The 11,906-nt window shown below is 39.6% G+C and overlaps 1 protein-coding gene across 1 annotated transcript; it reads left to right on the plus strand.

The window, feature by feature from the left end:
* The first annotated feature begins 1,026 nt into the window (after positions 1-1,026).
* Positions 1,027-4,694, plus strand: LOC119883978 (teashirt homolog 2-like). The gene is given in 3 exon segments (XM_038694474.1): positions 1,027-1,465; positions 1,468-2,585; positions 2,587-4,694. Coding segments are annotated over 3 exon segments (2,700 nt in total). The 5' UTR covers positions 1,027-1,296; the 3' UTR covers positions 4,000-4,694.
* Positions 4,695-11,906: the final 7,212 nt, after the last annotated feature.

Here is an 11,906-nt window from a genome sequence, read left to right on the forward strand (position 1 = left end):
GACACTTAATCTTCAGTAGCTGTGTTCATATTATGTAGAGCAGACCCTACAGCCACATGAAAAACCCTCTATGCTGAGTCAGAGATTCCACTAATTGGATGATGGGAAATATGTCAATTAGAAATACTGTTGTTTAATTATCTGTTAATTGAAGCAATAATGTTTGTGCTCTATGAGTTGGGAGAATGAACAGGTGAATAATGAAAGAAGTAATTGCTGTTTATGAGACTGTCAGGGAAAATATAACGACGTGACAGATTGCCAGTCATTTAAAAAAAAATGTTATAATTGTTTAGTTTTAACACTGATAATTGAATCAGCTATTCCACCAGCATGATCAACATCTTCATCAGCATCAGCATTCACATTTGCAACATATTTTTATTATTTTGCTAAATGGCTAAATTTCTTCTCAAGTAATGTTTTCTCATCTTTTTCAGTCAAACATTTTAATTTATTGATAGAACATTTCAGGACAAATATCAGAATTTGTGTCGAGCCATTCCTCACATGTGGCTTCAGGGAAGCTGAGATGTTATCCAGAACAGAAGACTTACATCTTCATTGCAGTTTTGAGGCATACATAATCACTACGGAATAGGTCATTTCTATTAACATTTAAATGGCCCAAGAAGAATCAATTTCCTTTTGTCATTCAGTGGCCAATGATTAGTGTAAACATATCAACTTGTGGCCAGAAAAACCTCGGACAAAGCACTAAGTCAGTGGCCTGTCGTGAATCACATGGTGCTGTTAGACCAGCAGCAATCTGTTAGTAAAGACATTATGTCCAGCTATACTCGCCAACCTCCCAAGGCACAGCCACCATTATGTTGACTTAAAAGGTTTCTGTGACTTCTCCCAAAAAGTCCTGATGCCATATGTGGGTCGTTTAAGTATTGTACATTGGATGCTAAATGATAAATCCATGTATTTTAATATTATTAATTTCTGTCTCTTCCTTTTATAGTGTACATGCCTGATGAAGACGCTGTTCTTCAGGATTCCATCACTGAGGAAGGAGAAAACGACACTCAAACTGAAGAGGAATGCTCAGAGAAGACCAGCCCCAAAGTGTCTGAGGACAGAGAGATAGACAACAAGAGCACTAACACTTATAGCAACCAGAACTCTCCCATTAGTGTCCTTTCTAATCAAGAGGCAGAGTTGGAGTCACGCCTTAGTGACAGCAGTGACAGACTCTCAGACTTCAAAACCACCTCGCCACCTGAGAGCCAGAGAGATGATGAAAGTCGTAGCTCCAACATAAAGAAGACAGGCGGCAGCTTGGAGAAAATGAGGGCAGCCTATGCAAACTTTCTCTCTGATTCCTACTGGACAGGGATAGGAATGGACTTGAAAATTGGCAAAAACACCAGCAAAGCCAACTGTGACAGCACAAACGGAAGCGCCAAGAGTGAGTTTGACTGGCACCAGGATGCGCTCTCTAAGACCTTGCAGCAGACACCTCTCCAAAGCCTGCATCCAAACCTAACCTCTTTAGCTCTGTCCACCTATACAGGCAAACCACCAAACCCTGTGGCTCAGTGTTCACAGGAGCCAGCCGATTTCGCTGTAAGGATTGCAGCGCTGCTTATGACTCTCTTGTGGAGCTGACAGTCCACATGAACAAGAGCGGACACTACCAGGACAACAACCACAGCAAGCAGAGTAATTCCTCTGCTTCATCCTCCAAATCTAGGAAACGAAATTTTCAAGATATGGAAGGAAAAGAGGATGCACAGAAAGTTTTGAAGTGCATGTTCTGTGGCCACTCTTTTGACTCACTCCAGGATTTGAGCGTCCATATGATTAAAACTAAGCATTACCAAAAAGTGCCTTTAAAAGAGCCTATCCCGGTAATCACACCCAAATTGTTGCCACCAACAAAGAAACGGGCCTTTGAAACGGTGAGACCATGCTCCCCTGACTCTACGACTGGTTTATCTGGCTACACTGAGGCACAACGGGCCGCCGCCATTTCAAATGCTAACAATAATCGCTACGGCTATCAGAATGGTGCAAGTTACACTTGGCAGTTTGAAACGTGCAAGTCTCAAATTCTTAAATGCATGGAGTGTGGAAGCTCCCATGACACCCTTCAGCAACTCACCACACATATGATGGTTACTGGACACTTCATCAAAGTCACAAACTCAGCCTCTAAAAAGGGTAAACAGTTAGCGCTTGACCCCCTGGCCATAGAGAAGATTCAGGTTTTAGCTGAGCCTGTTGCCAGTGACACTGAGGGAGAAAAGGTGTCTCCAAAAAATCCTTCCCCCAGGAGCAGTGAGAAGGATAGCCAGGGGGAAGGTACATCAGACAAAATGGAGGAAACTGAAGCTAAAGATGACAAGCAAGAGACTGAGGATCAAAAGGCAGGCAATGGGGCTTTTAAGTACCCTTATCTCCGTGAGGAGGATCTTGAACAGGACTCAGGAGGAGGAGGGGACATTCTTAAATCTTTAGCCAACACAGTGGCCTCTGCCATCAATAAAGCTCAAACAGGGACACCAAGCTGGAGTGCCTATCCCAGCATTCATGCTGCCTATCAGCTCTCCGGCATCATCAAAAGCGCCCCTCTCTGCATCTCCCCCTACTCAACTAAAGCAGACATTTAACCACAAGCTGAGACCGATTGCCCCAAAGGGGAAGCTATACCACGGTGCTATGGGAGTTGAGACTCCCCAGGGACAGCATCAAAATGTGGACATCAAAAAAGAAAAGGTTGGCATTAGCGATGGTAAAGAAAGTCAGAATATTAAGTTTGATCTGGTGGAGAATGATGACAGCGATTGTCAGGATGATTCCTCTTCCTCTTCAAAGCTTGATGCAGACTGTGTGAATGAAGGGAGTGAAGCGATCAAAGGGAAGTTGAGCCCAGATTTCTCTGACAGAGGCAAGACACCGAGCCCCTCTGCCAGCAATGGACGCAGCACTACTTCAGAGCCTCTCAGTGACACTCCGGCTATACTTGGTATAAACCCTCTTAGTGCACTGCAGTCAGTTCTGAACAATCATCTGGGCAAAGCAAATAAGCCCAATAACTCAAGAGCAGATAAACTATCTGCTCGCACCAAGTCTATTTTTGCTGATATTAACCGTAGCAGCGAGAAACCAGCTTTAATGCTTGGAAATGGTATAAGAAATAGGCCTGATAATGCCTTCCTCTTTGTGGGTGATGACCAACCAATAGACCTGACAAAATCTAAACACAGCAAGCTAAGTTCCTCGTTACTACAGCCCTCCACCCCGATGCCACAGAAATATGCTCTGTCTGACATCGCAGACATGGTTAAAGTTCTTCCAAAAGCCACAACGCCAAAACCCTCCATACCATCAAGGATCCCAACTATGAAACTGGAATCAGATGTAAGGCGCTTTGAGGACGTGTCTGCCGAGATGTACTCCGTCCACAAGCGTAAAGGTAGACAGTCGAACTGGAATCCTCGCCATCTTCTCATCCTGCAAGCTCAGTTTGCCTCCAGTCTCTTCCAGACCTCTGAGGGGAAATACTTACTCTCAGACCTCGGCCCTCAGGAACGGATGCACATCTCCAAGTTCACTGGATTGTCGATGACCACCATAAGCCATTGGTTAGCAAATGTAAAATACCAGCTGCGGAAAACCGGAGGGACCAAATTTCTGAAGAACATGGACACAGGCCACCCAATCTTCTACTGCAATGACTGCGCTTCCCAGTTTAGGTCACCAGGCGCATTCATTTCCCATCTGGAATCCCATCTCGGGTTCCAAATCAAAGACATGTGCAAAATGCCAGTAGAGCACCAGACGAAGGTAGAGGAGCCAGAACTGTCGAAGGCCCTCAGTGTCAGAGCCACAGAGGCTCTAGTCACAGAGGACATTGACTCAAAGTTCAAATGTAAGCTCTGCTGTCGGACATTTGCGAGTAATCACGCAGTCAAACTCCATTTGAGTAAAACTCACAGCAAATCCCCTGACAACCATTCACAATATGTGGAAATGGACAAGGAGTAGTTTTTCATATTTTTGTCACTTTTATTTCTTCTTTTTTCTTTTTTTTCTTTTAATACACGGGTCAGATATTTCAACCATTTTTCAATTAGCATTGTGTAGTGTGCATCATTATGACATTTAAAACATTTCATGGAGTACAGCAAAGACACACTGGTTAGAAATTGTATAAGGAAACACTAAGAAAAACTTTTGCACCCTGCTCAAATGCACCACCAGTAATGAAATGTATTACTGCTTGAATAAACATAATTGCTGATGTTTGCATGCAATAGCCCTGGCTATGACTACTATTTATTTGTATGATATGTCAAGTTTCAACTGTATTTCAAAGACAAAATAATGAACTAATTGTACTTTACGACTTCTGTGACACCTGCATAAATGTGCAGCTGTTAAAACAGGTAGCCCGACACATGATAACACATGCAGACCTGTACAGTGTATTGCTATGTAAAGATGTTTTGTGTTGCAATGATAGAAGAGAGAAAAAAAAGCACTTTAATAAATGTTTAATCACCTGTTTAGACTTGGATTCTGTACATGACTCAAAAATAATTAGGATATTTCACATGTAAATATATTTTAGAAGAAAAACAAAACAGTGTGTTTCATGCAACAAGGATAACAGCAAGACAGATGATACCTGTGATACCTGCACCTTTTTTTACTTATTCAAATAAAGAGTTAACATTTGATAACTGCTTGTATATCTTTTTTTTATTTTCTCTTGGATTATTTGCTTACATAGTTAGCAGTTTGAGTGTGTTTTTAAAACGATTAAGATAGTAAGATTTCCCTGCTTATGACTGAGATCAGTGTTATTTAGGTAAAATTATTAGGTCATTTCCTAAGAAGTTTCCCAGAAAGAAGTAGGTAATTTGGTACTAGCACTTAACCAACACTTCACATAAGTAATTTCACACAAGTAATTTCCAATGAAACCTAAAGAGTATTTTAGTCAGTGCACAGCAGATCAGCTGAACATGCAAAAATGTGAAATGTGTCTACAGCAAATGCACAATTGAACATATATGTACCAATAATGAAATATACTTTGGTTTAAATTGAAAATTCATATTTTCCCCATAATTATTTGCCAGTACCAAATTATATAATTCTTACCAGCAAACATCTGAGGAAATTATAAGGCAGATATTCAGAAATTAAGGACCCATAAAATAAGCATTACCCAAATATCTCGTTTTTAAATTCACAATGTCTTCCTCATCTATTACTATTATACATCTATTAAAAGTTTTTATATACATGGAGAACCTCAGTATGACAAAGGACAACACCCTCATATTGTACAGCACACTGAATTCTCTTTTTGTACCTTATGCCTTTTAGATACACCGCAAAGATACATCTTCTTGTCAGACTTTATTGCTTTCCTGTGAACGCCGCTGCTGTTGCAGCAAGATGGTATCATAACAATTAAACATATTTCCTCCAGCTCTATTATTTCAAGGCTATTAAAAATAATTGCCTTCTAAATTCATAAACATTTTATGCAATTCATCTCTTTTCAAGCAATCAAGTCCTCAATTACCTCCACCCATCAAATCTCTGTTTTATAACGGCCAACTGACATTTGATGGTAAATGGGAAAAAGCACATGGGCACTGTGGTGATTTGAATGCTGTGACACCAACTTGCCCCCTATTGTTGGAAATGAGCAGGCAATCACGTTGTTCATCAGATGACTCCTAATGCAGTTAAAGTATTCAGCTATAATTTCTCCCTGCATTTATAATTACTGTCAAAGACCACACACCTCAGTGAGCAGATTAAAGCTATAAATTATTTAGTGCCTTTCTTCGCCGATGGATCTCTGATTTGTCTGTAGGGCCATTATGTTTTAGAGGAGCAACTTATTCTAAATTGAAGCAAGCATTGTCCTTAAGATGCAGCAGGATGCTTTGCAGGGGGACAAAAAAGATGATGATTGGTTGTTTGTGTATATTAACTGAAATTTTAAAGTGGCACTCTGCTTTTTATTAACAAAAGGGGACATAATGCAACACAGAATATTTGATTTTTATTGAAAATATATTATATTTTGACTTAATGTTTTCCACAGCAATTCCCACTATGTAGATACAAATCGTTATTTAGCGGATATATAAGCTACATGTACATTTTGAGGATTCAGCAAAACCTAGTAGAGATTCACCCAAGGCTAACCAAAGAAAAATGCAATCACAGAAGGAAATTAGTCGTCTCTGACCATAATTTTAAAAGTCAATGTGGGATTCATTGTTTGTACACAAAATACTATGTGGCTGTAATCTAAATTCAAAGCAAAGTTTGCAAGGTTAATATGATTCATATCACATAATCACCAATCATTTGAAGGTGCATAAACTGTAGTGGGTCGAAATCAAAATACCTATCAGGTGCTTCATTTGTTCAAATAAAAATAATGCTCAGTTATTAAATACTGATATACTTCAGGTAACACATTGCAAGTAATTAAGTGAAATAAATCCATGATTCTTTTGATGCTTTGTATTAATTCATTTTTGATGTTTGCATATTAACACAGTTAATCACACCGTATATTTAACATGTCATGGCTAATTACAGAACACAGTCAGCTTTCTGCAATTACACACACGCAATCTGGGTTTTAAACTGATTGATTATGTTAGATATTAAGCAGTGTAACATGTTCATACGTGAACACACACAATTTATACAGAAAAGGTAAACATTTTTTTGGTGCAAGACTCTGCACTGGGCAGATGGCACAGTGATAAAGATTGGCTGTACACAGTGAAAACAAAAACTTAAACAAAATTATAAACGCAACACTTGTTTTTGCCCCCATTCATCATGAGCTGAACTCAAAGATCTAAGACTTTCTCCTCACAGGTGTGGAATATCAAGATGCTGATCAGACAGCATGGGTATTGCACAGGTGTGCCTTAGGCATTCCACAATAAAAGGCCACTTGAAAATCAGTGCAGTTCCATCACACAGCACAATGCCACAGATGTCGCAAGTTTTGAGGGAGCGTGCAATTGGCATGTTGACTCCAGGAATGTCCATCAGAACTGTTGCCCGTGAATTTAATGCTCATTTCTCTACCATAAGCCGTCTCCAAAGGCATTTCAGAGAATTTGGGAGTACATGCAACCGGCCTCACAATCGCAGACAACGTGTAGCCACACCAGCCCAGGACCTCCACATCCAGCATATTCACATCCAAGATTGTCTGAGACCAGCCACCCAGACAGCTGCTGCAACAGTCGGTTTACATAACCAAAGAATTTCTGCACAAACTGTCAGGAACCATCCCAGGGAAGCTCATCTGCATGCTTGTCGTCCTCATCGGGGTCTCGACCTGACTGCAGGTTCGCACAGCGAACAGCGCGGAGTGGACAAACACTCCACAGGCCACAATCAACAACCTGATCAACTCTATGAGAAATATATGTGTTGCACTGCATGAGGCAAATGGTGGTCACACCAGATAGTGACTGGTTTCCAGACCCCCCTGGACCCCTTCAATACAGTGAAACTGCACATTTTATTGTCCAGCCTAAGGCACACCTGTGCAATACCCATGCTGTCTGATCAGCATCTTGATATGCCACAGCTGTGAGGTGGATAGATTATCTCGGCAAAGGAGAAGTGCTCACTAACACAGATTTTGACAGATTTGTGAACAAGATTTGAGAGAAATAGGCCTTTTGTGTACATAGAGAAAGTCTTACATCTTTGAGTTCAGCTCATGATGAATGGGGGCAAAAACAAAAGTGTTGCGTTATAATTTTGTTCAGTGTACGTTGTCTCAGACCATTTCTCTCACAGAAATCGCTTCAAATGTAGTGAAGCCAATCAGAATCTACAGCCCACACAATTATCTGTTACTTTCACTATTAGTATCATTGATTTTTGCCAAAGTCTAGCTGTGAAATTGTTGTTGTTGTCAAAGCTTTGGAAATGTCTCACCGTCTTACTTCTAAACATCAAAAGTGCTCACATTTTTCCCAGCCTATAGTTGCTTTCTAAAACAGTTCTAATAGCTTAGTTGAAAAATCAAATTATGCACATAAGTACACTTGCATTTCAGATGCAGTGAAACCCGACCTTAGCAAAATTGATGCCAGCTCGCATTTACAAATCCTTTGTCAATCTGTCATTAAACATGTTATCAAATAATGATAAGTGTACGCTCCTTGCTTGCACTAGCGTGCGTCTCCCTGATGCTGATGTGCTGTAATAGGGCAAATGTGCACCAGAATTTGCCTGCTTGGATACACACAAAACATTTACACTGTGCCTGACGTTGCTTCGCCCTGTGCCAGACAAGCATGGATTCTCTGGCCTGTAAACCAGAGGAGGGGGGTAGTAGGGTTCAAAATGTTCATCACACAGCAGCAGGGTAATGACTAGCTCATGTGTTTAATGAAGGGCTTTAGAACTTATAGCTATAATGACCCACATCCTAACTCCCTTTACTCCCATTTATTCTCCCCAAAGTCCTCAGGTTATTACATCCCTCTGAGAAATATCCCAGAAAGAGCATTACATCTCTCCATTCCTTTGCACAGTGATATCAGAACATTTGTCTTTTTACCTGCATTGTACCATTGCAGATACACTGACACAATATGTAAAATGTGGAGGAGCAAATACTTGGAACATAAAAGCATTGAGAAATGATGTACCTAAACGCACTATCTCTTCTTTTTTTGGTAAATAAGCTGTAAGATTTGCTTCATAATGAATTCTGCCTCCTGAGAGTCTGAGCTCTACAAGACAAAGAAAAATGCATGTATGTCTGCTCTCCTACATACATCATATCTTCCAAATAGCCCATAGTCCTCCACTGTTAATGGTGTTGCTTCAAATATGCTAATTAAGCAAAAATAAGTGATGAATGGAATACATTTGATCAATCAAGTAGGCCTAAGCCCCTGGTGCTGCATATTCATTGTACATCATGAATATGAAACCAAAGTCATTTATCAAATATCAGTTGCACATTTGTATCTTATTAATCATACATGCTGAAACTTCTGTCTTGTCAAAGAAACTGAAGGTTGATGAAGCACTTGCAAAAAAGATTAAACTCAGGGAACTCAGGGTAGTGCTTCAGTTATAATGCATGAGGTATTTTCAAACTTCCTGAATCTTAAACAGTCAGTTGATCCTCACTCCGGATCATTTTCAGATGATCCTAATCCTTTCCACGTTTGGCTTTTTAATTATTTCTCCCTTCTTTTCTGTGTTTTAGATATTCACTTCTAATAATTACTTAATGATTATACATATTTACCTCTGCCTTGATTTGAAAACGGTTATTGATTACTTAAGTTTTAGGTTTTATCAGTAAACCAGACTTTGACTACGCACTAAAAATCACTGGGTCAAAATTTACCTAAGATGGATCAATATAGCACCAACAGAATAAAACAGAACTTTACCCAGTTCCCACTGACTGAACACCACCCAACCCAAGGGGGTGTTTTAACCTAGTGTTATTAGGTGTAGTTGTAAACTGTTATAATTGCTTTTTAAACTTACATGTCGCTATTTGTTAGTGATTGTTAATAATAAGTATATTCTTTGCACATAATTTAGTACAAATAATAATACATTTGTGACAACTATATTGTTTTAGTGCCTAACACTGGGTCAAAATATTTATATTATTTTAGTATTTTAACCCAACAGTGATCAGAAAAGAACACTAACACTGGGTCTAAACAACCCATTGATACAAGGTGAAATTATTCCAGTATTGCTTTTGTGCTATATTTACCCAAAGCAGAGAGTTTAGTGAGTTTAGTGTGTAATATGTTTTTAAAATGAATATGTCAATAATTGTATTTTCAGTCACACCTCAAAAGACATTTAGGGTGACAGTGACCACTGAAAACCAAAATAACCCTGGGTTATAGTGCTGCATGTTAAGGAAAAAGCATATTTTTAAGTAGTAGCAGAAACATTTAACAGAATATAAATAATTGATTCACAACAAGTGCACAAAAGGTGAATAAATAGATCAAATTTCTTTATTTAGCTGATTTAAGATATTAAATAAAAACTGATACCATTAGCTGTTGCCAAATCTCTGTATAACAATGTGTGGAGGTTTTCATTGCCATCATATAGTGAATGAGAGAACACTTGATTGCCAGCAGTTCATCAGTGCATCCTTCATGTTTGTCACCCAGCCTGCCTCAAGGCAGCGTGCTAGCTCAAATTGAAGCTGACATCTTCCAAATATGAAAGCAACAAATCACACATTTTTATTGGGCTTAATCTCCAGCCTAGCCCCTTGCAGACGTCAGCACAATCATGGATGCTGCTCTAATTCTTGCCGACTGGCTGCTTGTGCCTCCCAAGCATCTCTGGACTCACAGAGCAAACGCAAATGGCCAGGCACCAGAGACACGGGTGACACCTACGCTTATTAGGAGGCTTTAATATGGCGGTAAGAACATGCGCAACTCATGTAACAAGATTGTGCTTTGTGTAATCCATGGATGAGCTGTAAATACATATGATATCTGGAAACATGCCGAACATATTGGATCTCATGACGGATGAAAAAGCGAATGTCCGTTTGAGTCACTGGATTATTCACTTGTGGACATTCACATTTGAAATTTTAAATACGATGCATCTGACCTTTTAGGAAGGAGCTGTATAGGAGTTGTGATGGAAACAAAGAATAGCACTGCAACCAAGGACAGAATTGAAGAAGAAAAGTTCCTACAAAGGGGATAGCAAAAAAAAATGTGTATGAACTTTTCTGACAAATCTGATAAATTGAGTCAAGTGATGTCACTTGAGTCAACGCCGGTTGGGGTTCAAGACCAGAAGTTTGAAAATTAAAAAAATCTGAGGGTGTAGAGCTTGAAAAAAGTGACCTTAACAGACGTGCCTGTCCCTCATCTCTGCTTGTGGCTAGTGGCTTGAGGCAACAATCATCTCTACTAGCATAATACACCTAAATCTCAGTTAGTTGTGCAGTTGCATTGTGGGGAATGTAGGTGCCAGGTTTTTACAAGGAAGAAGAATGTGTGAAACAGAAAACACATGCTGCATTCATTTTGATCCTTTTTTCACACTGTCCATCATGAGTCCAACAATGTGAGTGCTAAGCTAAATCGGTGGAGTACTCTCTTTAGATGAGTCACATCACAGCGTGAAATAATTATTTAGATAAGGCTATAAACTACAATTCATTGTAGATGTAGGTGGTCCAGAAATGTGTAACTGAGCTTCCCAGCTACATCCTGTGCTGTAAGATGTCTGGACAACACACAGCTCTCAAGAACAAAACATATCCTAGCAGGAACCATAAAGATTTACTGCTCGGGGCAAACAGTAACCCAGTCATTTTTTGTCACATTTTAACCCAGAGAAACCTATTTTTCGTGAAACTCTGATTCCAGAGAATGCCAGTGTGTGTGACGAGGGGGCTTTAAATGTTCTTCAAAGATAAACTGAACTCAACAGCCAGTGCCATTGACTACTCAATAGATGTATTGTTGGTGTAATTTCCAGCTTGACATTTGCCACAGTGAAAATTAGACTCTTTTTATTGCTCACACTGTAAGACGGATATCAATTTGATAATGATTGGTATATTCTGGACAAGGTCGAGAGCTTTAGCACTGCAGCTGATGGCCATAAGTAGAGCATAATAAGAAACTGACATTGTTACTAACCCTTCCCTATAGCCCAAAAAGTAGAAATTGTTTTCCCATTTGTCAAGAAGGAAATGCATGTTCCACCTCCAATATTAGCATGTTAAAATATTATCTAGGGTTGCTATGCTAGCTAGGGATGTGCTATTTCAATAATATATCAGTGTGTTTCTTTAAACCTGTACTACGTGATTCTTGTCCACTTAGGGGCAAAAGAAATACGCTTTAATTACA

The sequence above is a fragment of the Micropterus salmoides genome, unplaced genomic scaffold (assembly GCF_014851395.1).
Source record: "Micropterus salmoides isolate LMB-PRFRI ecotype aquatic unplaced genomic scaffold, ASM1485139v1 Ms_hic_scaffold_3063, whole genome shotgun sequence".
NCBI lineage: Eukaryota > Metazoa > Chordata > Actinopteri > Centrarchiformes > Centrarchidae > Micropterus > Micropterus salmoides.